General features: G+C 54.6%; 1 protein-coding gene across 2 annotated transcripts; it reads left to right on the top strand.

Annotated features, from left to right (window-relative positions):
- Positions 1–6,997: 6,997 nt before the first annotated feature.
- Positions 6,998–19,240, top strand: NPTX1 (neuronal pentraxin 1). Of its 2 annotated transcripts, XR_006341370.1 has the most exons (6): positions 6,998–7,582; positions 7,866–8,073; positions 10,151–10,395; positions 11,623–11,802; positions 12,573–13,101; positions 19,116–19,240. XR_006341370.1 is itself a non-coding variant. In XM_043905270.1 (5 exons), exons 1-5 carry the CDS (start codon positions 7,139–7,141, stop codon positions 12,792–12,794), a joined length of 1,299 nt encoding a protein of 432 aa, XP_043761205.1. In that variant the 5' UTR covers positions 6,998–7,138; the 3' UTR covers positions 12,795–16,694. The 2 variants fall into 2 exon arrangements, 1 of the variants encoding a protein (XP_043761205.1); XM_043905270.1 differs by lacking the exon at positions 19,116–19,240 and having other exon boundaries at positions 12,573–16,694.
- The last annotated feature ends 4,022 nt before the right edge of the window (positions 19,241–23,262 follow it).

Raw genomic sequence — 23,262 nt, forward strand, 5'->3', positions numbered from 1 at the left:
TACTAGTTCCATTGTCAGGAAGGCAGGGAGGACAGTGCAGGGAGGCACTTTGATGTCTGAGGGCAACATGGCTGGGAGTGCCAGGACCTGTTGCCGGTGGCATCACTCAGAAATCTTAACTAATCTCTCAAACAGTGGGATCCCAGGTGTGGGGCTCTCCTCCATCCTCTCCCTGGGTGGTCTCTCTACTGGCTGGCTGCTACTCTGCTGTCCTGAAGATGCTCTCGGGGCCCTGACCTCCTGCCTGACCTGCAGTCCCTGTTGGTTCAGGACCAGTCTCCTCAAGGGATGATATGGAGAGTCTACTAAGTACTGGGTTTGGGCTTCCCTGGTGACTTAGTGGTAGAGAATCCACCTGACAACGCAGGAGACGCCTGTTCTTCTTCTCTCGGGAAGATTCCCCTGGAGAAGGAAATGGAAACCCACTCCAGTATTCTTGCCTGGGAAGACTCACAGACAGAGGAGCCTGGCGGGCTACAGCCCATGGGGTTGCAAAAGAGTCAGACACCCTCAGCAACTAAACAACAACGCCTGGTGCCCATTGTTTTAATTTCCTCCTGGCTGTCAAATAACCACTGCAATGCGACAGGTCCCAGCATGAACTCACAGTCTCTCCCACCCTCCAGATCATCCCTTTCTCAGCAGACAGCACCAAAGAGTCAGGAAGCTTCACAATTCCTCCCTCTGCTCGGTCCTCACACCCAAGTCATCCCCAAGCCCTGATGATTTCATCTCCTCAAAAGTTCTCAAGTCCATCTCTCCCCTCTGGTTCCTGCCACTACCTCCTTCCCCCACCCCGTCACCCAGCAGCAGCCTCTCAGACAGTGTCCCCTCAAGTCTGCCCTCCCAGGCAAGATTTCCAGGCAGAACCTCCTACATACACTCGGCACTGCAGCCGGGCCTCCTTGCAGATAGGATGAAATGGAAGGACAAAATCGTGGCTCCTACAAGCTTGCCAGCCCTCACCCACGCAACGCCTCTTCCCTCCCAGCTCAGCAGCTTACTCTTCAAAGATGGAAGACATGCCCTCCCTCCAAGCACATGCTACACACCCGACCCACCATTATTCATGCCAGCTTCCTCCCTCGACACTCACCCCTCAAGATCCTGCACTGTTATCACCTCCTAAGGGGATCCCCCTGACTGCTCGATGCCCCCACCCACCAACCTGCCCTGGCCCGGGGCACTCACACGCCACCCTGCCCTGGAGATGTATGTTACCCTATCTGCCCACCAGGCTGAGTGCCCTCTGGATGGAGAGACTGTTGTGTTCATCCCTGGCTCCAGCACCTGGCGTGCCCCTCAGTAGATGCTCTGGAAATATTTGCTGAACTGAAAACAAACTTAATGAATATTTACACTGTACTAAGTACCCACAGTTCTGCCTGGTGCCAGAAGCCCCTGCTTGGAGAAAAGTGAGATGAGCTTTCCCTGAGATGGAAAGGTAAGTTTAGTGCCTCTAAATTTCTGTTTATGGGGGTCAGCAAGTCATCAGTTCAAGAGTACCTGTTCCCCACCTTGATCCCAGTACTGGACTTGGTCCAGAGGAGGGCAGACCATCCAGGACTCTGTTCCAGTCAAATGGGACTGGCAGCTGCCCAGGCTGGCTCAGAGGAAAGGGGCCGTCAGGTGGGAAATACCCCTGGGCACAGGGAGCCTGGAGGCCTGGGGTGGGGGGCCCCCACTGTCCAGCGCTAATGACCACAGCCCACGACTGTTAGTCCCCATGTGGCTGCTCCAGGGTGAGCTGCAGTCACACAGTGGACATGAACTTGAACAGTGTGGAAGCAGGGGTGGCTGAGCCTCCAAGGGTGGCAGGTGAGAACCTCCTCAGCCTGGGGCCTGGCCTGATCCACCGCCACCACTAGGCATGGGCAGGGTAGGCCTTGTGTCTTCTTTGGGTTCCTCCCTGGCACTCAGTCCTGCCAGTCCGAGAGCTCTTCCCCTGTGAGGGAGGGGAGGGGGGTCCGGGGTTGGGCCGTGATGGGTGAGGACAAAGCTGGGTGGGAGTGTGAAGGCCAGGACCTACCCCTCAGCTCTGCCTTCAATGCATGTGTGGGAGACCCTGGACTTTCCTTCCTTTCCTTATCTGCCAAGTGAGGACAATAGCCCAGCCATGCCCTAGGAAGGCAAATGAATGGACATGGACAGAGGGCTTTGGGAAGGACAATTCCTTGTTTGTAAAATAAGGCTATTGCTGCGGGGGTGTCTGAGAAGAGGGCAGAGGGGACTGCCCTGATGGCCCCTCCCCCCAGCAGAGCTGGGCAGCAGGGACCTGTCCCCGTCACACCAGAAGGGGTGGATGGGAGTCAGAAGTGCCACTCCAGGCTAGGGGTAGAGGTCCTGTGGGGCTTGCTGCTACCAGAATGGCCACACCCCCACCCCTTTGGTCCCAGGGAGTCACATGGCCTGACTCTGTCAAGAGGCCTGGGCTGCCAGAGGTCCTTGCTGATTCTTACCTGGTAGCAGCCAAAAGCCTTTCTCCTCCATTCCAGGGACAGCCCATGGGTGATGCCCCACAAATGAGCACACATAGAGAGGTGTATAAATTCATCCTACAGGACACAAAGTGAACACCCTGCCAAAGCAGCCCCCAGACTGAGACACAGATCATCACTAGCACTGATGCAAACGCAGAAACAAAACCAAAAATCTACTCAGGCGCGTGACACGTGTCCCCACACTTTAAAACAGCAGCCACGGGACTTCCCTGATGGTCCAGCAACTGACTCTGTGCTCCCAATGCAGGGGACTTGGGTTCAATCCCTGGTCTCGGGGAACTGGATCTTGCATGCTGCAACTGAAGATAACACATACCACAACTAAGACCCAGTGCAGCCAAATACATACATAAATACATACATAAATATTAAAACAAACAAAACCCAGCAGCCACTTACATTATCCCAGCGTCCTCCCATCCTAGGTGAGATGGCGGCTGACCCAGGAGGGCCCACAGCAAGTCCTCTGCAGCAAACTGACTCTGGTCTGAGGGGCCCACCTGGATCAGTGCAGACACTGGCCTTCTTCTCTTCTTAGATAGGGTCCCTGGGCCTTGCCTGGTTCTCCCCCTATACTCCCCAGCCTTTTCCCTGCAGGGGCAGCTATTTCAAAAAGCAGGTGGACCCTTACGTACCTTGTGCTGGAGGAGCTTAGAGTTGAGTGGTGGATGAGCCCTGGTCCAAGTCCATTGTCCTCCCAGCTCTTCCCAGTGCCCTGCCAGCGCCCAGTCAGCAACCCTCATTACCTTCCATGAGGGGAGCTCTTTCCAGCCCTAGATCAGCTCACGGCCTTGGCCCTTGAAAAGAATAGGGCCATGGGACACCACAGGATGAGTGAGGGTCTCGGGCAAAGCAGCAGGCTTGGGCACCCTCCCTGGGTGGGCTCCAGGCATCCACTGAGTAGAGACCCTTGACAGCACTGACATCCTCAGAATAAGCGCCCGACCCACCTGTTTAGCCCTCCTATGCCTGTCTGCCTTTACTGTGCTGGCCACAGCCAGGGAGCTTTGGGTCACACTTCCCCACCTGCCCCTTTACTTTCCCTACACTGAGATGCCTGCTCCTCCCAATCCCCCAGTTTAACCTCTGAAGGCCTCTCCCTCCTCTTCCACCAGTAATATGCCCAGCTGACTGGCTCCAGCAGACTGCTACATTTTCAGGAATTTGCAAGCTGATGGCTAAACACAGTCATCATTAAAATGTAAATTATACAAACTCACAATTATAGAAATTATACTAAGAACAAAGGTAATAGGTAGTCAGAACTCATCACTTTCTAATTATCTCTACTACACTTTACTATTGTCTATGCTTTTTAGGTTATTCATATCTATTGTGTCTGTGAGGTGGGAAAACCCCATCATTGTGTGATCCCGCACATCTCTTCCCAACTCCACTGCAAGTGGGTACAGCACTTCTTCCCCCACACCCCACCCCCACCCCCACCACTGCTGCAGTCCTGGGGTATGTGATGCAGGGCGGGGAAAATCAGATGTACACATGTGAGGGTGCCCCTTCATCCCGCACCTCTGGACCAGGTAGCTAGGCAACCAGAGGTTCCTTCCCTGAGAGTTTTAGGCAAGGCAGGCCTTCATTTTCTAGTCCCCAACTGCCAGATACTTCCCGAACTCTAGGGAGGGAGTGCTGTGTGTTTGCTTGCTTCGGTGGTGTGGGACTCTCTGCGACCCCATAGACAATAGCCTTCCAGGCTCCCCTGCCCATGGAATTTTCCAGGCAAGAATACTGGAGTGGGGTGCCATTTCTTACTCCAGGGGATCTTCCCCACCCAGGGATCAAACCCACGTCTCTGGTGTCTCTTGTGTCTCTTGCATTGGTAGGCAAATTATTTACCCCTAGCACTGCGTGGGAAGCCCTTAGGGAGGGAGAGGAGACCAAAAAAACCTACCAGAACTGCATCCCCACCCCACCCCCCCCACCCCCCCCACCCCACCCCCCCCACCCCCCCCCACCCCACCCCCCCACCCCCCCCACCCCCCCCCACCCCCCCCCACCCCCGCCCTCCAGAGTCTTGAAGTCCAGTTTAAAAGACTTTAAGAAGGTAGAGAGCTGCCATAGTGCGCCCTGCCCCCCATCTCCCAATAGAGCCCCCGTGTTTGCTGCAGTTGTCCCCAATACTGCCTTCTGGCAGACAGGGTGCTCCAACCACAGGGTTCTGGGCCCTTGACCACAGTCTGCTCCCCTTGGGGTTCCATACTTCCCTCCTAGAGATGGGGGGAGGAGGGGGGAGGGGAGGTCTGACTCTTACGGCCCAGGTGTCTGGGTGCCAACCACTGAGATCTCTGGAAGTAAAAGCCCAGGTCCCTGCCATGATCGGGCAAGTCCCTGCCCCTCCTGGGGCTCAGGAGGCAAGGCCGGGCCCAGGGTTCCCGCTCAGTCCACACCGCCTGCCAGGCCCAGCTGGGCTCTTCTCCCGCGCCCACGCGATCTCTGGGCAAGCGCTCCCTCTGCACCCGGATAGCTTCCCCGCCCCCGCCACCCCCGCCCCAGGCCCCGCGGGAAACCGCCTCCGATCAAATGAAGCCCTGTGCCGGGAAAGTGACCCTATCCGGTCGCGGGATGGGAGTGGGGGCAGAAGTCGTCGCTCCCCTCGCGCGGGTATTTCCTCTGGAGTCGCCTGCTGGCCTGAGGCGCAGACACGCGTGGGACAGTCATGGCCAGCCCCTCCCGAGGCCCAGGGCCGGGCCATGAACTTCAGCGGGTCCTGGCGCTCGGTGGTGGGAGAGCGCGGCCCCCTGGGGACGAAACCCCCGCACAGCCCCGGGACAGAGTCGCGCGGATCCCAGACCTTCCGCGTGCGGGCCGCGGGGTCCCTCTGGCGCCGAGAAGCGGAGGCCAATGGACGAGCAAGGGCCGCGCCGGCTCGCAGCCCTGGGCTAGCTGAGGGTTCACGGATGAAGCAATGAAAGAACTGTGACCTCGGGTAGCCCCGGGGATGGGAGGAGGCTGCGGAGAGGAAGATGTGTTTTATCAAACAGGTCTCAATAGAGCTGGCTTCATTTCCCACCCGCGGGCAGAAGCCAGCCCCGGACAGGGACCCGGGAGCTTCCCAGCTCTTGGGCCATCGCGGCGCCCAGAGGAGGCGAATGAAGGGCTCGGGGTGTGAGGCGGGGGTGTCCGCCGGGATGCCCCAATTGGGACTGTCTCTTTGACTCGACCTGTCGCCTGCAGTCGGATCCCGGAATCTTGGCGCCTCCTCTGTACAGGGGGAGCTTGGAGCGGCGGCTTCCGAGGCGCCTTTGGCTCTGACCGGCAGGGGCTCAGGTCCTAGTCGAGAGCCGGGAACCGGGCACCGGAAACCGGACGGGAAACTGGGAGTCAAGCCCGCAGCACCGCTGCCCAGAAAAAATGGCTCAAGTGTGTGGGTGGGTGAGTGGGGTGACTATGAGTAAAGTAGCATAGTGTGGAGCTCCTCAGGGGTGACGCCGCCCCTCCCGAAGTCAGGGACCCCTCGCCACCCGCTGAGAAGTGGGCAGAACTGGAGTGCATGGGATCCAGAAAGCCCAATACACAGGCGGACACACGCAGACATGGACACACTGATGCATTCCAACTAGCACACGGACACGCACACGTGTCCTCATATCTCCGCTGTGGGAAGGCGCTCGGGGAGCGCTGAAGGGTCCGCTTGCAGGGCCCCCTCGGAAGTGCGGCGCCTCCCCCCGGGGCTGCAGGGAGCGTCCAGTCCCGGTGGCGCCGTCTGCCCGGAATCGGACCCACTCGGCTGGCAGGAAAGGCTTAATCCGCTAGGGACGCCTCCGAGAAGTGCCCGCCTGCCCCACCAGGACGATGTGGCGGCTGTCATTCCCGGGAGATGTTGCCAGTCTCCAAAGCCTGGAGCCGGGGTGATGGGGGCGCAGAAGAGACGAGAGCGAGGTCATAGGGAAGCCCCGCGACCCGGGTTATGTAGCATCTTTACAATCCCATACGGACATTGAAGAAACTTGGAGCGACCCCGCGACCCCGCTTTGGAACGGGGGAGGTAGCGAGGCTCTGTTCCCGGCGCCCCCCCAACCCGGCACACAGGTGTGGACGACTTGAGTCCTTGGGGACCCGGTCGAGGCCCGGCGAGTGTTCAGCCCAGCGGGGTGAGCCGAATTCTGTCCCTCGGGTCCGCCGTGGCCTCCCGTGTGCCTCAAGTCTCGTCGGAGATCTGGAGCAGCACGCAGGTGGCCCATCCAGAAGTCCGGGGCCGCGTCCCGGCCCACCCTACTCTCCACACCCGGCTCCCTCCGCCCTCGGCGCCTTCGGGGAAGCGGCGCAGGCTGGGACAGGGGCGGGCGGGCAGAGGATGGTGCAAAAGATGCGGCGGGGCCGGGGCTTGGGGGGTAGTCTCCCCCGCTGCGCGCCCCTGAGACCCCAGCCGCGCAGCGGGCCCGGGCCGCAGACAATTAAACCGGGATTCCTCCCCCGCTGACGTCGCCAGCGCCGAGGCCCCTCCCGCGGTGGCATAAAAGGCGCGGGCTCCGCAGCGCAGGCGGCAGTGGGGGCCGGACAGCGCGGCGGTGCGGACTGCGCGGCGGAGCAGCCAGCAGCGCGGCGCCCAGAGCGCGGGCCGCCCGCGGAGCCCCAGCCGAGCCGAGCCGGGCCGGGAGCGCCAGGTCCCAGCGCCCGCAGCCATGCCGGCCGGCCGCGCCGCGCGCACCTGTGCGCTGCTAGCCCTCTGCTTCTTGGGCAGCGGGGCCCAGGATTTCGGGCCGACGCGCTTCATCTGCACCTCGGTGCCCGTGGACGCCGACATGTGCGCCGCGTCCGTGGCCGCCGGCGGCGCCGAGGAGCTCCGGAGCAATGTGCTGCAGCTCCGAGAGACCGTGTTGCAGCAGAAGGAGACCATCCTGAGCCAAAAGGAGACCATCCGCGAGCTGACCACCAAGCTGGGTCGCTGCGAGAGCCAGAGCACCCTGGACGCGAGCGCGGGGGAGGCGCGGACGGGAGGCGGCCGCAAGCAGCCCGGCTCGGGCAAGAACACCATGGGCGACCTGTCTCGGACGCCGGCCGCTGAGACGCTCAGCCAACTCGGGCAAACTTTGCAGTCGCTCAAAACCCGCCTGGAGAACCTCGAGGTCCGGGCGCGCCGCTGTTTCCCCTCTGGCTCACACGCCCCTCTGCCCTCCCCCACCTCCATTCCCAACCCTACCTGACACCCCCAACCCGGGTCTCGGCCGGGTGCGGATGCCTGGCTGAGGCCTCCCCAAGCCTGCGGGCCCCGCGAACGGGCACTAGCCCGAGCTCCCTGACAGGCTGCCCCCGCTGTCGCCCTGAGGGGACCGCGCCACCGGCCTCCCGGCACGGTCCCTACTCCACGCGTAACGATATGGTTTCCCCCCCGCCCTTGCACCCCCGCAGCAGTACAGCCGGCTCAATTCCTCCAGCCAGACCAACAGTCTCAAGGATCTGCTGCAGAGCAAGATCGATGACCTGGAGAGGCAGGTGCTGTCTCGGGTGAACACTCTGGAGGAGGGCAAAGGGGGCCCCAAAAACGACACCGAGGAAAGAGTCAAGATCGAAAGCGCCCTGACTTCCCTGCACCAGCGGATCAGCGAGCTCGAGAAAGGTAGTGGTCGTGGGGTGGGGTGGGAGGTCTGTCCTTACATCCTGTCTCAGCTCCCTGGACCAGTGGGACCCGGCCTCTGGCCCTGGCTTCCTGCATAGCTCAGGTCGGGAGTGTAAAAGCCCTGAGCTCCTCCACCATCTCTACCTCAGGTTCTCTAGCTGATGTTCCTGGCAGGGCTGGGGTGCCCTGGGCTTGGGACATCTGGGGAAACAGAGTGAGAAAGGGATTGCCTGGGGTTCCCTCCCTGCTCCCCCGCCACACTCACACACTCACAGGAATTTTTCCAAGTCTGATCTGTTTAATCTTCAGCAACTGTGCACTAGAGCCATGGCTAGACCAAGTCCTCCCTGGCTAAGAAACCCTGGCTCTAGCCAGTCCCTATCCCCAGCAGAGAGCAGGGCACGGGCTGCGGCTGGGTCCTTCTGGTCCACGGCAGATCTGGGCCCTGAGCAGGCTTCCTCCCAGTTCCATGGTGCCCCTGACGTCCTTTAGGGATTTCCAGGTCCCCCCCTCCCCAGCCCTGAGCACACTCCTGTGGTTTTCTCTTATGAATGACCCAAGCTGAGGCATCTTGCATGCTGCCCCGCTGTTTCAAGTCGCCAACCCCAAGTCCCAGTCTCGCCCTGGGCGCACGGATGAGCTTGAGAGGCTCAGCCTTGAAGTCGCAGAAATCAAACAAGGTTGTAAAAGGGGAGGCGGGGGGGATGCGAGGCTGGGAGCAGGGCCACGTGACCCTTCTCGGACTGCAAAGTGTGCTGGATGGATTTAAACAGTGCCATCTTAAGGCACGTTATGTAACTGAAAAACAGATTGGGGAAGGGAGGAGGGAGAAAGAAGGGGGAGATTGGGGAAATGAAGAGCACCCCCTGGAGAGAGACCAGATCTGCTCCAAGGGCAGGGGGCTGCCAGCCTGAGACAGAAGGGGAACATGGCCAGCCCTGCTCTGTTCCCTGACATCTGGCTTAGAGGAAGGGGGTGGGGTAGCTGACCCAGTAGGATGCCTTCTAGAAATAATTCTCGGCCTAGAGGGCCGGTTTAGTGCTAGGCTCCCTGGCAGCACCCTGTGGACACCCTGGAGCTGGTGGGTGTGTGTGCCTGGCTCTGGGCCGGGTGCCCATGCCCACTGCTGGGTTGGAATGTTTTGACTGGAATCAGACGCACCATGCCCCGGGCATAGCCACAGTGTGTGTGTGATTTGGGAGAGGGCAGACAGGCATTCCCTGGAGATGCTGCCGATGGACGGGGAGCTGGTGGCTGGGTATAAAGGGGGGCGATGGGGCCCGGAGTGTGATTTTTCAGGAAACACACCGGAAGCTCGCCCTGAGAATGATTGGCATTGTACTCAAAGCAGTCACCTTAGGGGAACCTGGCTCTAGGGCCACCTTCAGGCTCCCTGCTGTCCTGCCCTCTCTGCAGGGGCAGACAGAGCTGCTTGAAGAGACTCGGAGGGGACAGCTCTCCTTCCTGTGGGGTGGATGGGATTCTGGAAACAGCCTGAGTCCTCGGGATGAATTGGCTGGGTCAGATGAGTGACCAGGGGCTGCAGTGTGTCCTGGCCTTGAGGGAAGTGTGACGGGCCCCAGGGGCCTGTTCTGAGCAGCAGCCAGCATCGTGGAATCAGGTTGGGCTCCCGGAGGGGCTACTCTGAGGGGAGCTGGCCTCTTTCCTGGTGAGGAGACCCCCTTCCTCTGCAGCCGCACCTTTGAGCAAGCATTGCTTTACAGGGTGTGCCCTGACCCACTCCCTTCCCATGCTCGCTGCCCAGCTCAGGTGCAGATACTCAGAGCCCGTTGTATATGGGCTCCCCCATCCCAGCCTGTCCACCGGGGCCACCATGTGGGAGCCGGACCTGGAGTGCAGAGACTGTGGGCCAGTTCTTTCATTCTGGCTCTGTGCCCTGGGGCAAAGTACTTGACCTCTCTGAGCTTCGTTTTCAGCATCTACAGAACAGAGAGGAGTCTGCTTTGTCTGCATCACAGAGCCTGGTTGGGGGCAGGGGGGTTGGCAAGCCTGCTTCAGTCCGGGACAGGAGCTTTGTCAAGGTGCAGGTGTCGGTACTGTGTCCCGTCCTCTCCAGGTCAGAAGGACAACCGCCCTGGAGATAAGTTCCAGCTCACATTCCCACTGCGGACCAACTACATGTATGCCAAGGTGAAGAAGAGCCTGCCGGAGATGTACGCCTTCACAGTGTGCATGTGGCTCAAGTCTAGTGCGGCGCCGGGGGTGGGCACGCCCTTCTCCTATGCCGTGCCCGGCCAGGCCAATGAGCTGGTCCTCATTGAGTGGGGCAACAACCCCATGGAGATCCTCATCAATGACAAGGTAGAGCCCCCACCCTTCCTTCTGGATTTGCAGGACAGCAGGGTGAGGCCTCCGGGGCCCCAGTCCATGCCAGTGGCCGGGGCACGTCTGGGTGGTATGAGATACACAGCCTCGGGTGTTACTGTGGCCCCGAGAGGAGAGCCCCCCAGGCAGGGCTGACGGAGGGGCAGGGTGAGGACTGGGAGAAATGGGGAGGTATACCCTTGCTATTCTCTGTGAACACGGGGAAGCTGGAACCCTCCCAGACAGAAGCCTCATAGGTGGGGGTGGAGGAGGAGGATCCAGAGGCCAATCCATCCAGCTGATCAAACCCTGACTTCCTCCCCCAGCTGGCCTTGGAGCTGACTTTTCTCCTCCATATTTGGGAGACCATAGATGCTGGGGGTGGTGGTAAGGATGCTCCCAGAGAGTCCAAATCAATCCTGCTTAGTCCCCTGCCCCTGGGAGGAGGCCAGGTCTGCATGAGCCCTTGGTAGAGGGCACCCTTTCCCTCCAGGGAACCCATCTCCATCTTGGCCCCCTGCTAGCTGTGGGATTAGCTGTCAGCTCTCCAACTCCCTCATCGCCACGCCAGCTTTGGTAGTTAATGTCTAAAACCTGGACTGAGAATTGGAGTCCAAGCCTTTGCTCTTGATGCCTTGCCCAGAGAGGGCTGTGCCTTTCTGGGGCCCCATGTTTCCAAGTTAAAAGGATGTGAGGGTTCTTTTGTCAGCTGAAGCAGCCTCCCCACCTGAAATGTTAGAGTGGGAGTGAAATTCCAGGTCAGGGGCTGCTCTGAGCGCTAAAAGGCATGGTGCCATCTCCCCTGGCATCTTTCAGAGTCTCTGTAAAAAGGCTGGGCGGGTTTTAGACCCAGAGGATCTGGCAATTAGAGATGGAGCGTTGGAAGAGAGGAGAGGCCCAGAAAGCAGCAGTGAAGTCAGCCCCCAGGGGTGGCTCATCAGAGGGCAGGTTTTGTGGACTGGCCTAGAGGGAGGAGGGTGAGTAGGAGTGAGGAGATTGCATATTCAGATTGATCTGGACAAAGCGTCCCATTTCCTTTGTGATTCTGTGCTCCAACAATGGATGGGCCTGACAGTCCCGAGGGGCAGGTGCTGCAAGAACTCAGTAACAGCTTTTGATGTTTACTGTAAATACCTATGACTAGTTGAACTAGTAACTAGTGACGATCATTGATCCTGATGGTGCGCATTCCCATGATGTCCTGTATGTTGTTCTCCTGCCCAGGTGGCTAAGCTGCCCTTTGTAATCAATGACGGCAAGTGGCACCACATCTGTATCACCTGGACCACCCGGGACGGGGTCTGGGAAGCCTACCAGGATGGTACCCAGGGCGGCAACGGCGAGAACCTGGCACCTTATCACCCCATCAAGCCACAAGGCGTGCTGGTGCTGGGCCAGGAGCAGGTACAGGCTGTGGGGGGAAGGGAGGGGAGGTGGTGGTGGTTCGGGCTGCAGGGGGAGGAACCCCAGAACCTGAGACTAGGCCAGAGAAAGGAGAGTGAGGGTGTCGGGAGGGAGGGGAGAGAGGAGAGAGGCAGCAGGAAGCGAAGTGGGAGGGAGCTGGAGAGGGAAGTGGTTCCCCCTGAGAAGTAGCCGTGGAAGCAAGTGATGCAGCAGTTTGGGCAAAGTCCCCGCTCTGAGTGGGTGCTTTCAGGAAAGGCAGGCAGGAGGGGGCTCTGTCTCCAGGCTCTCAACAACTGCAGCAATGCTGTTTGGCATGGGAAAGCCACTCGTGCACTTAGTGATGCATAATTTATTTCCTGGAAGTGGTTTGTCTCCCATTGGGCACCCAGGAGGGAAAGGCAGGCAGGAGAGCCCCAGGCCTTCTGTTCTCGTTGGGCGGCTATGGCTGGCAAAGAGTGACATTAGAGTTTCTTGGGGAAAGGCAGGGAGTGTAGGGGAGGCCCCCAGGCCCTGCTCCTACAGTTGTCCATGGACCCAACTGACACCCTTCCTCAGTGGGCACCTCTCAGGTGCCCCCAGGAGAAACTCTGCATCTACGGCAGAGGAGGCCAGCATCACTGCTGTTCCTGAGCTCCCTGCAGGGGAGGGACTGATGCTGAGACAGATGTGCCCAGAGGTGGGCGTGAGAACCATACCCGCTAGGGAGGCCCTCCTGATAGGCACCCACCACTCTGACCCCCTCCACCCTCACCCTCTGCTTTTCTCTGAAGGACACTCTGGGTGGCGGGTTTGATGCCACCCAAGCGTTTGTGGGCGAGCTGGCCCATTTCAACATCTGGGACCGCAAGCTGACCCCAGGGGAGGTGTACAACCTGGCCACCTGCAGCACCAAGGCCCTTTCCGGCAACGTCATCGCCTGGGCTGAGTCCCACATCGAGATCTACGGCGGAGCCACCAAGTGGACATTCGAAGCCTGTCGCCAGATCAACTGAGGCCTGGGGCTGGGCTGAGCCTCCGGGTCCCCGGGTCCCCAGCCCCCGCCCGCCTGCCCCTGCTTGTGCGGTGATGATCCGTCATCTCTTCTTCTCTCCCTTTCCCCCAGGAATGACTCAAGGCCATCGTCCTCGCACATGCGCACACGCACACAGCCTGGTTTCGTCCTCGTGCACGTGAAGCAGGCCCGGCTCCCATCTGTCGCAGGTGTCCCCACTTCTCTCTAGGAGCCCGCGCTGTTTCTCAGGCATGCCCCGTTCACCACCAACACTGGCGGCTGAGACATTTTGAAAAATGCACACGTAGGTGAGAGGACCTGTGTGTGAGTGTGACTGTGTGTGTGTGTCTACAAGGATCTGTCTCTCGGGGGAGGCCTTCTCTTTTAAAATGAGGTATTCCTTTTCTTCTTTCTCTGTGGCTTTGGGACGTCTCATGACTGGTCTAATCTCTGTACTTGCCAACTTTGGTGGCCGCCTGTGTGCCTTGGGGCTGGTACAACTTCTCCTGCCATGCATTCATCTTTGTTTGCAAACCTTTTTCAGAGCGACATATCTCTATATTGATAGAATAAATATCTTTTAGCGCTTTGTTAAAGGCTAGGGACCTCTCCAAGGAGAATTTGTATTTTGTCGTAGAAGTAAATTCTCTCTGAAAGGTTGAAGGCAGACCGTGTCCTGCGATGGCACCACATGCTGGGAGGGGGCAGAGGAGGTGGCACCAGCCTCAGGAGCCAGGCATCCTGCTGTTGACTTCTGAGGACAGCACTGGGCCTGGGAGGCTGGCCTGCACACCCAGCGTAGCCAGCACTGGCCCAGGATCCCATCTGTGGCCCTCACCCTTCCCACCTCCTCAAACTCCCCTCCAGCGGCCAGCTGGTGACCCCAAGAGAGGAGCATCCCACCCATTGCCCGGGAAGCCAGGACCTCTGAACCGTTCCCCTTGGCCTCTGGCAGTGGACGACCTGAGGCTTCAATGGGTCAGCTGGAGAACAGACCTTTTAGACCAGGAAAGCCACACTCTGATTGAGACCCAGCCACATAAGGCCACAGCCAGTCAATGGGCCAGGTCCATGGTAACTCTGACAGCCATATTCTTTACCCAGGCTGAGGCAAGCCCAGAGACCTCTCCATGGAGAGCTAGGCATGGCCAGGCTGGGGCCTGAAACCCACTCCCCATCTTATAGAGCTCAAGTTCTGATGCAGCCCCCAACCCGTCACCAACTGGTGACATTGACACCCAATCAGTGTCCAGAAGCTTTGACATTTTTTCTCCCCATGAAAAACTAATGTGTGCGTCTCCTTCTAGTCCTTCCAAGGTGGGGAGAAAAGTGTATGTGTGTGTGTGTGCGTGCGTGTGTGTGTGTGTTGAATGAGAGAGAGAAGAAGAGCGCTTAGACAGATCACGCCCAGGGGAGGGTGAGCTCCCTGCTTTGTTGCACCATCTGGGGGTCGCACACCCAAGGGCCACCTGGACTCTATCACCAAGAGTCTAATTAGCAAAAGGCTGGCAAGTCTTTCTAGAAATTCTACTGCACTGCCTGGCTCATCTACAGCTGCAGACATTTCTTCAGCAGGAGCAGGTGTTCTGTCTTCTGTTTTTTCCAGAGGCACCTGTCTCCTTAAACGCAGGTCCGTGTTGTGTCGGAAATCTAGTGCATCTGTGTGTGTCTGTGTTGGTGTTTCTGTGTTGGTGTCTGCGTGGGTGTCTGCACGGTACCCAGTCACCGTTCTGCAATGCATCACTCTCGTGCCGAGGGTGCGGTCCAGGCGCCGGGCTGCGTGTTGTGATTCAACAGTGGCTTTTTTCTGAGACCATTGTGCTTTGTCAGAGCCCGTCCAGCTGTGGCATCTGTGGATCTGCAGGGGTCTTCTCTGTTTGCATGTTCCTCGGGGCGGTGTGTCCCTTGCTTCCTCATTCTGGTGTGTGTCCCCTGCATGCATGAACTTCTCTGGTTCTGTGTTGTGTGCCCAATGCCACCCCTTGTTCTGTGACCATCCATGTAGCTATTGAAAATGGCTGGGTAAGCAAGCCAAGGGTGTCGGAGGAGGTCACGGGAGAGACGGAGTCCCTCTCCCCCTCCCCACTCCCCAAACACACCAAGAAGTATTTTTAACGTGTAGGTTGAGAACAAGCCTAACATCGCCCATGGTTGGGAGAGAGCGAGAGCTTGGAATCCCCTTCTAGACCAGATCAGCGCCACCCCTCACTTCAGCCATCTCGGAGCTGTAGGCAAGGCCCAGAGTGTGCTAGGTGCTCTCCTTCGGCACCTCCCACCAGCCCCTGCCGATCTAGCGATCTACCGGACCCCAGACCACCTTCTGCCTCAGTGGGCGTGGTGGGAGCTGTCCGTTCAGGACCACAAGCCATCCTCTGCCCTAACTAAAGGTGGGCAGAGCACACCTGTGTCCCTTTGGCCTCCCCTCCCCGACCTGTTCACCCTCCTCACCCCTCCCCTGATGCACCCACGGTGCCAGGGACAGAAGCTGATGTTTAACTCCCTCCCCCGCCCCAACTGGAGCCTGTGCCAAGCCCCTGGCTCCCTCACTGTGTTAACACTTGGCACTTCGCCAGCCCCGAGAAAGGTAGATGACACAGCCACAAATCTAATCCACATAGTTTCCATCTACTCCTTAATCTGATTGATGTTCCCTCTTGCACTGAATAATACATGCCTATCTCAGGTAAGCCATTTTATAAAATAAGGAGATAAAAAAGCACTGTTGAGACAGTGTTTGCTTTTGCCGAGCTGGTGTCCCACAGCTCCCTGGGTGTCCGAGGCAGCAGAGCTACTGACAGAGGCTCTCCGGGCCCTCGGGGGCTTAGAGCCCACTTGAATCGTAAGCCTTCTTGCTTTTGATAACACAGTATTATTTCTCTTACTCTAGAAGAAAAAGTTTATTACCAAACAAGAGTATTTTTGTGAAAGAAAAGGACAAACCTATAAATTAACTCAACCTATATTTCCCTTTAAAATACTTTTCAGGCTCCGCCAAAATGTAGAACTGAAAGCATGTATTTTGGAAGAAAGAGATACATTTTGTATGCTTTCTGTTCCTTTTGTAGATTCACAGTTTATTTTCTAAGACTGCAAAGATCACTTTGTCACCAGCCCTGGGACCTGAGACCAAGGGGGTGTCTTGTGGGAGTGAAGGGGAAGGGAGAGGCTGGCATGAGGGTCACAGTTGTTCCAATGAGAGGGTCCACCTGTTCTCAAAGACATGTTGGGGACTGGATGTGCTCTGGTCCTTGATGGTGGTCCCTCTGTCTCAGAGCTGACTTGTCAAATGGAATGAGTAGAGGACTTGATGGTCAGTTCCAACCCTGATAGAAGAAACTAGGGTTCTGAATTGTGAACATTAAGAAGATGGTATCCTTTGTAATCTTATGGCAACCAAAACGTGGCTTAAAGCAGTCATGGTTTCATCTCTTAAAACACAGTGTGTAAATTTATTCAACTAATGATGGGAAATGTATCACTTCCATGTACAGTGGACTTAAGTGCCATTTGTTGAAAGGGAACAAGTCATTGAGGAGAAAAAAAAAGCCCAATACTTAGAGTCCCAATTTTGTCTTATTTGCCAAAAAAAAAAAAAAAAAAATCAACAATGACAAAGCAAACCCCCTCTGGTTGATATTGTTACATTGTATATACTGTATAATAGGAAAGAGAATTGATGTATCTTACTTTTTCATTATTTGCTAACCAAAGCTGTACATTTTTCATATGATCCGCAGCCTTTTGGGTATCTAATGGGTCAAAACCATGGGACCTGCCACCTCCCATCAGCAGTTCTGGAAATGCACTATTTCTACTGGTATTCTTGCTTTTTTTTCATTTTCTTGCTGAAATGACATGAATTGTTGAGTTTATTTTTACACAGTAAAGAGTGAAGAAAGACTGTGGTCTCCTTGGAATATCTCTTCTTTCCTCAAGCTTGCAAATGTCACCTCAACCTACTGGGCGACCTCAGAGGCCCTCCCAGGATATGCCTGCCTGCCCATTGTCCTGTGCCCCTCAAAAATCCCACAGCCACTTGGTGATAGTGGACATCAGGGGTGGGGAGGGGGGCCAGCCCAGTTCACAGGTGCAGCCGACACCAAGGCAGAGAGCGGTGAAGTGATTCTGCAATGTGTAGAGACCACATTGGGGCCTGGATTTCAGAGCATCTGCCCGTTCCTCACCTCATCTGCAGCCCTGCTCCCTCCTGAGCTGATGCACTGCCCACTGCACACCTGGCTACAGGTCCCAGGTGGCCTGGGCTTGTCCTTCCAAGCAGCCCAGCTCTCCTTTGCCACATCCCTGCTGACCCATCCTTAGGGTTCCCGGGCTGTTTCCTTGCACTCAAGCAAGACAGCACCCCCAGGTTCACATAACAAGAAGATGGGTGATGTGGGAACCCTGGGCACTGAAAAGAACTCAGTTCCCTGGCCCCTCATGGACCAAGCTAGCCACTGGATGGACATGGAGCTGTGGAGCTGTTCCCTTCTGTGGGATAAAAGCAATGAGCAGGAGTCAAAATAGCCTGCCTGGTTGATTGGTCTCCCCCATGCCCCAACACACATGCCTGTGCGTGCACACACACTCCACACACACACACACACACACACACATGCTGAGTTAACAGATGGGGCCTGGCCAGGACTCAGGATCTGGAGTTTGGTGGGGTGTAAGTGAGCTGCCCATTGCCTGGAGTAGTATGGATGGAGGGGGTTTGGCCTCAGAGCAGTTGACCACTCACCCTGTTGACCCTGCAGTAGGAACCCCAGTTGGGAGAGAGAAACCCCTGCCAGGCTGAAGACCCTGGGCCTGTTAGTTGCCCTTGGTGGGCAGTGTCCACCTGAAGGCTGCACACATGTGGCCGGGCCCAGGGTTGTACTCAGTTCCCACAGCTCCAGCCGACACACCACCTCTTTGCCTCCCGCTCCCGCAAGTGCATAGTTATGTCTGTAATAACATCACTCTTACATTTCTAATTTCTATGAAAGTGTTCATTCAAAACTTCGGTATTTTTACTATCATCAGAAACAAATTACTTTCCCCACTTCTCACACCTGATCTTGGCACACCAAGGACTGAATTTAGGGGCTGTGGAGCAGAGAACAGCAGCTTTACAGGGAGACAGCAAGTGGGAGCCTGGAGCAGAGGGACACAGGCTTGGGATTTCAAAGCTGGAGAGTGTCTCCAAAGCCATTGATGGCAACAGCCCATCAGATGCACGAAAATGTTCTCAGCTTACACACTTCCAATGATAGGGAACTCACTATCCATAGAGACAGTCTGGCCCACTTTCAAACAGCTCCAGCTGGGAGTTTTTCTTTTTTCTTTTCTATCTTTCATATTTCTTTTCTGTTGTGCCCAGTTCCTTATATTGAGCTGCAGCTTCTATCCATCTGTTTGCACACATGGAGACAGCCCCCATGTTTCCTAGGGCTCAACCTTTATGTCTGTCCTGCACCACCTGGCTGACCTGCTCTAGGGGCACACTCCTTCCACCCCAGAAGCCCCCCAAGGGCAGCAGAGTATAGATCAATCCCTAGAGTGTCCTTGCTCTAGGAAGCTGGGGCTTGTGCATCAGCTGTGGCCACCCTCCCCCAACCCGGGTAGGAGCAGCACAGTTCAAGGAGTTCCAGCCTCCTCTATCTCCTTGTCTGCTCGCTGCAAGGTTCCCAGCGAATCGGCCTGTGCCCAGGAGCCCCCTCTCTGCAGACCTTCAAGGAGTACAAAGCCACCTGGCTCTGTGGAGTTAACTGCTCACTGGAAACAGGAAATAGGGAAGAAAAGCGGTGGCTGTGGGGAAGTTAGAAAGGTTCTGGAACTCTTTGGAAGGCCTGTGGTTCTGAGCTCAGGAGTTGGCTTCTTTGTAGAAACCAGATGCCCTGTAGAAGAGACTGGAACACTCAGCCCAGCCAACAAGGGTCCCTCTAGGGGCTGGAGTCAACCGGAACTGCTGCCTTGACCTTAGCAAAACTGCCTCCCTCCCACCCCGAACCCTCACTAGGAGATTCTCTCCCATTCACAGCCGGTGGTGCTCGCCTGGCCTCAGGCTCATTAGCTGGCTTTGCCAAGGGCCCAGGCCCTCAGGAGTCTCTGTGCTCCACCTCTGGAGGTGCCCTGACAGTGCTGCCAGCCTCCAGGGGCCATTGGCATCTGCACTGGGCATCACGCTCTGTGCCTGACTCATTCCTATGCTTTATCTCCTGTCATCCCAATGGCTACCCTGATGAGGAGCCAGTGGGGAGGCTGAGTGACCTGCTGAGCTCGTGAGTGGCAGGGTGGACACTCAGACTGCAAATCCCCTGTCTTTCCACACTATCTATAGGTTCAGAATTCATCTGCAGAGGTCAGCACCAGGGAGGCCACCCCCTTGAAGAGGACCTAGTGCCGATCTGAGCCCATGACCCTCTGACCAGATCTGCTCTTCCTCCGAACTTCACTGCTCCATCGTCATCCCTGACCCTGCAGGTTCTCACACACTCATATGTGATGCACGTGGTGAGTTCCTGTGGCCTTGGATTCCCAAGATGCCCTTCCCCATGGTAGCAGAGCCTCCCTCTTCTCCTGATGTTCAAATAAATTGTTTCTAACAGTCTGATTGTTTCTAAAGCCTGGCATGCTGCATGCAGTCCATGGGGTGGCAAAGAGTCGGACACGACTGAACGACTGAACTGAACTGAACAGTCTGATCCTTAAAAACTGAAAATCATTTCATTTCGTGGTTTTCTCATGAAGCACACTTGGCATTTCCTGAGACTCACTCAAGGAGATGAACAGTGGTTTCCAAGGCCTTAATTTTCCCTAGCATAGGAAGACAGGGTGGGACCACGTAGTCTCTTTAGTCTCTTTGGACTCACCCTGGATCCCAGGACCAATCTGTGGGGACCAGCAAGGCCCTCTCTGCAGGATGCCTGATGTACTTGTTCCAAGACCCTAGCTCACACAGGGCACCTCTGCTCCCTGCCCCACCATTGGGCCAGCAGCCATGGGATCTGCCCTCAGCAGATTTTTCTTCAATGCTAACTATCCTTTCAGGGTCCTTCTTGTCCTCCCTCAAACCTTCAAGCACATCAAAATAATAGCTATTTTCAGAATAGCCACTGATGAAAAAGATCAGAACCTACCAGAAAAGATCTTCTACAATTAAAGACATAAAGAAGGAACCACACTGAGACTAGTAGAAAGGGCAGATCCTTGATAAAGTCAAGTCCCATATCCCTGGGTAGGCAATCCACAAACTGGTGAATAACTACAATGTAGAGATTCTCCCACAGGAGTGAGAGTTCTGAGCCCTGCATCAGGCTCCTCAGCCCAGGGGTCCTGAACCAGGAAAATGAGCCCCCAGAGCCATTGGCCTTGAGAGCTGGCAGGGCTTAATTTTGGGAGCCCCACAGGACTGTGGGGAAAAGAGACTTCACTCAAATGGTGTGCACAAAATCTCTCATGCTCCGGGACCCAGGGCAAAAGCAGTAATTTGATAGGAGCCTGGGCCAGACCTACTTGCTCATCTTGGGGAGCCTCTTGGAGATGCAGGGAGGGTGGGGGGTTGAGGAGTGGCTTACCTTGGGGACATATACACTGGCGACAGCCATTCTTCAGAGCTCCTTCTACCACATGGATGCTAATGCTGGCAAGCACCATTGTGTGGGATCCTCCCTCTAGCTCATCAGGGCCAAGACCTGGCCCTACCCAAGAGCCTGTATAGGTGCCGGAGCAGAGACACCTCAGGCCAAGCAAATAATTGGGTGGGAACACAGCCCCATCAGGGCAGACCAGATGCCTAAAGATCTCCTGAGCCCTCAGCCTCCCTTGGACACAGCCCTGCCCACCAGAGGGCCCAGAACTCAGCTCCACCCACCAGTGGGCAGGCACCAGACACAAGAAAATCACAATCCCACAGCCTGCAGATACAGCTTGCCCATCAGCAGGCCAGACACTGCCCTGGAATCATCTGGGCCCCAGCCGTGCCCACTAGCAGACTAACACAAGTTTCAGAACACCCTGGACCCTGGACCCAACTGTGTCAGGCTATCCCCCACCGCCACCTCCAATCACTAATGGTGTGACACCAGCTCTGGAATCCCAGACTCCAGGACTTGGCTCTGTTTGTTAGAGGCAGGTACTAAGCCCAGGGTTAATACCTATCCTTATCAAATTATTCCAAAAAATTGCAAAGGAAAAGACACTTCTGAACTCATTCTATGAGGCCAGTATCACTCTGATACCAAAACTGGATAAACACATCACAAAAAAGAAAACTACAGACCAATAGTACTGATGAACATACATGTAAAAATCCTCAACAAAATATTAGCAAACTGAATCAAGCAAACTTTTAAAAGGATCTTATATCATGATCAAGTGGAATCTAACTCAGTTATGCAAGATTTTTCAATATCAGCAAATCAATCAATGTGATACACCACATTAAGGAATTGAAGAATAAAAACCATATGATCATCTATATAGATGCATAAAAATCTTTTGACAAAATCCAACATCCATTTGTAATAAAAAAGACAACTCCAGAGAGTGAGGATAGAAGGCAAATGCCTCAACATAATAAAGGCCATATATGACAAACCAACATCAGCCAACATCATACTCAATAGCGAAAAGTTGAAAACATTTTCTCTAAGATCAGGAACAAGACAAGGATGCCCACTCTTATCACTTTTATCCAACATGCATTGGAAGTCATAAGCATAGCAATCAGAGAAGAAAAATAAATAAAAGGAATCAAATTGGAAAGGAAGAAGTAAAGCTTTCACTGTTCACAGATAATTGTACGTAGAAAGCCCAAAAGATGCCACTAGAAAAGTACTAGACCTCATGAATGAATACAGTAAGATTATAGGATACAAAATTTATACCCAGAAATCTGTTGCATTTGTATACACTAACAATGAACTATTAGGGAGAGAAATTAAGGAAACTATTTCATTTACCATTACATCAAAAAGAATAAGATACCTGGGAATAAAGTTACCTAAGGAGGCAAAAACCTGTGCTTTGAAAGCCATTAAAAGACACTGTTGAAAGAAATTGAAGACAACACAATCAGATGGAAAGATGTATCAATACTATGTTCTTGGATTGGAAGAATCAATATTGCTAAAATGATCACACCACCCAAGGCAATCTACAGATTCAATGCAATCCGTATCAAGTTACCAATGATATTTTTTTCATAGAGCAAGAGAAATAATTGTGAAATTTTTATGGAAACACAAGACTCTAAATTACAAAAAAAAAAATCTTGAGAAAGAAGAACAGAGCAGGAGGAACTACATTCCTTGACTTCGGATTATACTACAAAGTTAGAGTAATCAAAAGAGAATGGTACTGGTACAAAAAAAGACATATGGCAATAGAACAAGACAGAAGGTCCAGAAATAAACCCACACACATGACTGATTAATCATTGTGATTAATCCACAACAAAGGAGTCAGGCACATGCAATGGAGAAAACACAGTCTCTTCAATAAGTGGTGCTGAGAAAACTGGACAGCTATATGTAAAAGAATAACATAAGAACATTCTCTAACACTATATGCAGAAATAAACACAGAATGGATTACATACCTAAATGTAAGACCAGAAGCCATAAAACTTCTAGAGGAAAACATAGGCAGAACACTCTTTGACATAAATTATAGCAACATTTTTTTTGGATCTGTCTCCTATGGCAAAGTAAATAAGGGCAAAAATAAACTAATTAAACTTAAGAGTTTTGCACAGCAAAGGAAATCATCAACAAAATGAAATGACAATCTATTGACTGGGAGAAAATACTTGCAAATGGTATGACCAGTGAGAAGTTAATATCCAAAATATAGAAATAGCTCATACAACTCAACATCAAAAAAAGAACCTGAATAAAAAATGGGCAGAAAATCTGAATTGACATTTTTCCAAAGTGGACGTGCAGATGGCCAATAGACACATGAAAAGATGCTGAACATTGCTAATCATCAGGGAAGTGGAAATCAAAACCACGATGAGATATCACTTCACATCTGTCAGAATGGCTATCATCAAAAAGAACACAGGGACTTCCCTGATGGTCCACTGGTTAAGACTCCTCATTTCCACTGCAGGGGGCGTGGGTTCCATCCCTTGTTAGGGAACTAAGTTTCCCACATGCTGTGTGGTACGTGGCAGAAAAAACAAACAAACACACACACAAATAATAAATGTTGACAAGGTATGGAGAAAATGGAACCATATTACACTGTTGGTAGGAATGTAAATTGGTGTAGCCACTGTGGAAAACAGTATGGAAGTCTCTCAAAAAACTAAAAACTAAAAAACTAAAAATAGAACTACCATGAAAAGTAGAGTGTCAATTGCTTAGTCAGGTCCACTCTTTGTGACTCCATGGACTATAGACCCCCAGGCTCCTCTGTCCATGGAATTCTCCAGGCAAGAATACTAGAGTGGGTAGCCATTCCCTTCTCCAGGTGATCTT

Source organism: Cervus elaphus, chromosome 5 (genome assembly GCF_910594005.1).
Source record: "Cervus elaphus chromosome 5, mCerEla1.1, whole genome shotgun sequence".
In the NCBI taxonomy this organism is placed as follows: domain Eukaryota; kingdom Metazoa; phylum Chordata; class Mammalia; order Artiodactyla; family Cervidae; genus Cervus; species Cervus elaphus.

Coding starts and splice junctions, on each gene's coding strand:
- NPTX1 (XM_043905270.1), top strand. CDS start 7,139: ATGCCGGCCGGCCGCGCCGCGCGCACCTGTGCGCTGCTAGCCCTCTGC. Junction 8,074..10,150: donor GATCAGCGAGCTCGAGAAAG/GTAGTGGTCGTG, acceptor CGTCCTCTCCAG/GTCAGAAGGACAACCGCCCT. Junction 11,803..12,572: donor TGGTGCTGGGCCAGGAGCAG/GTACAGGCTGTG, acceptor TTTTCTCTGAAG/GACACTCTGGGTGGCGGGTT.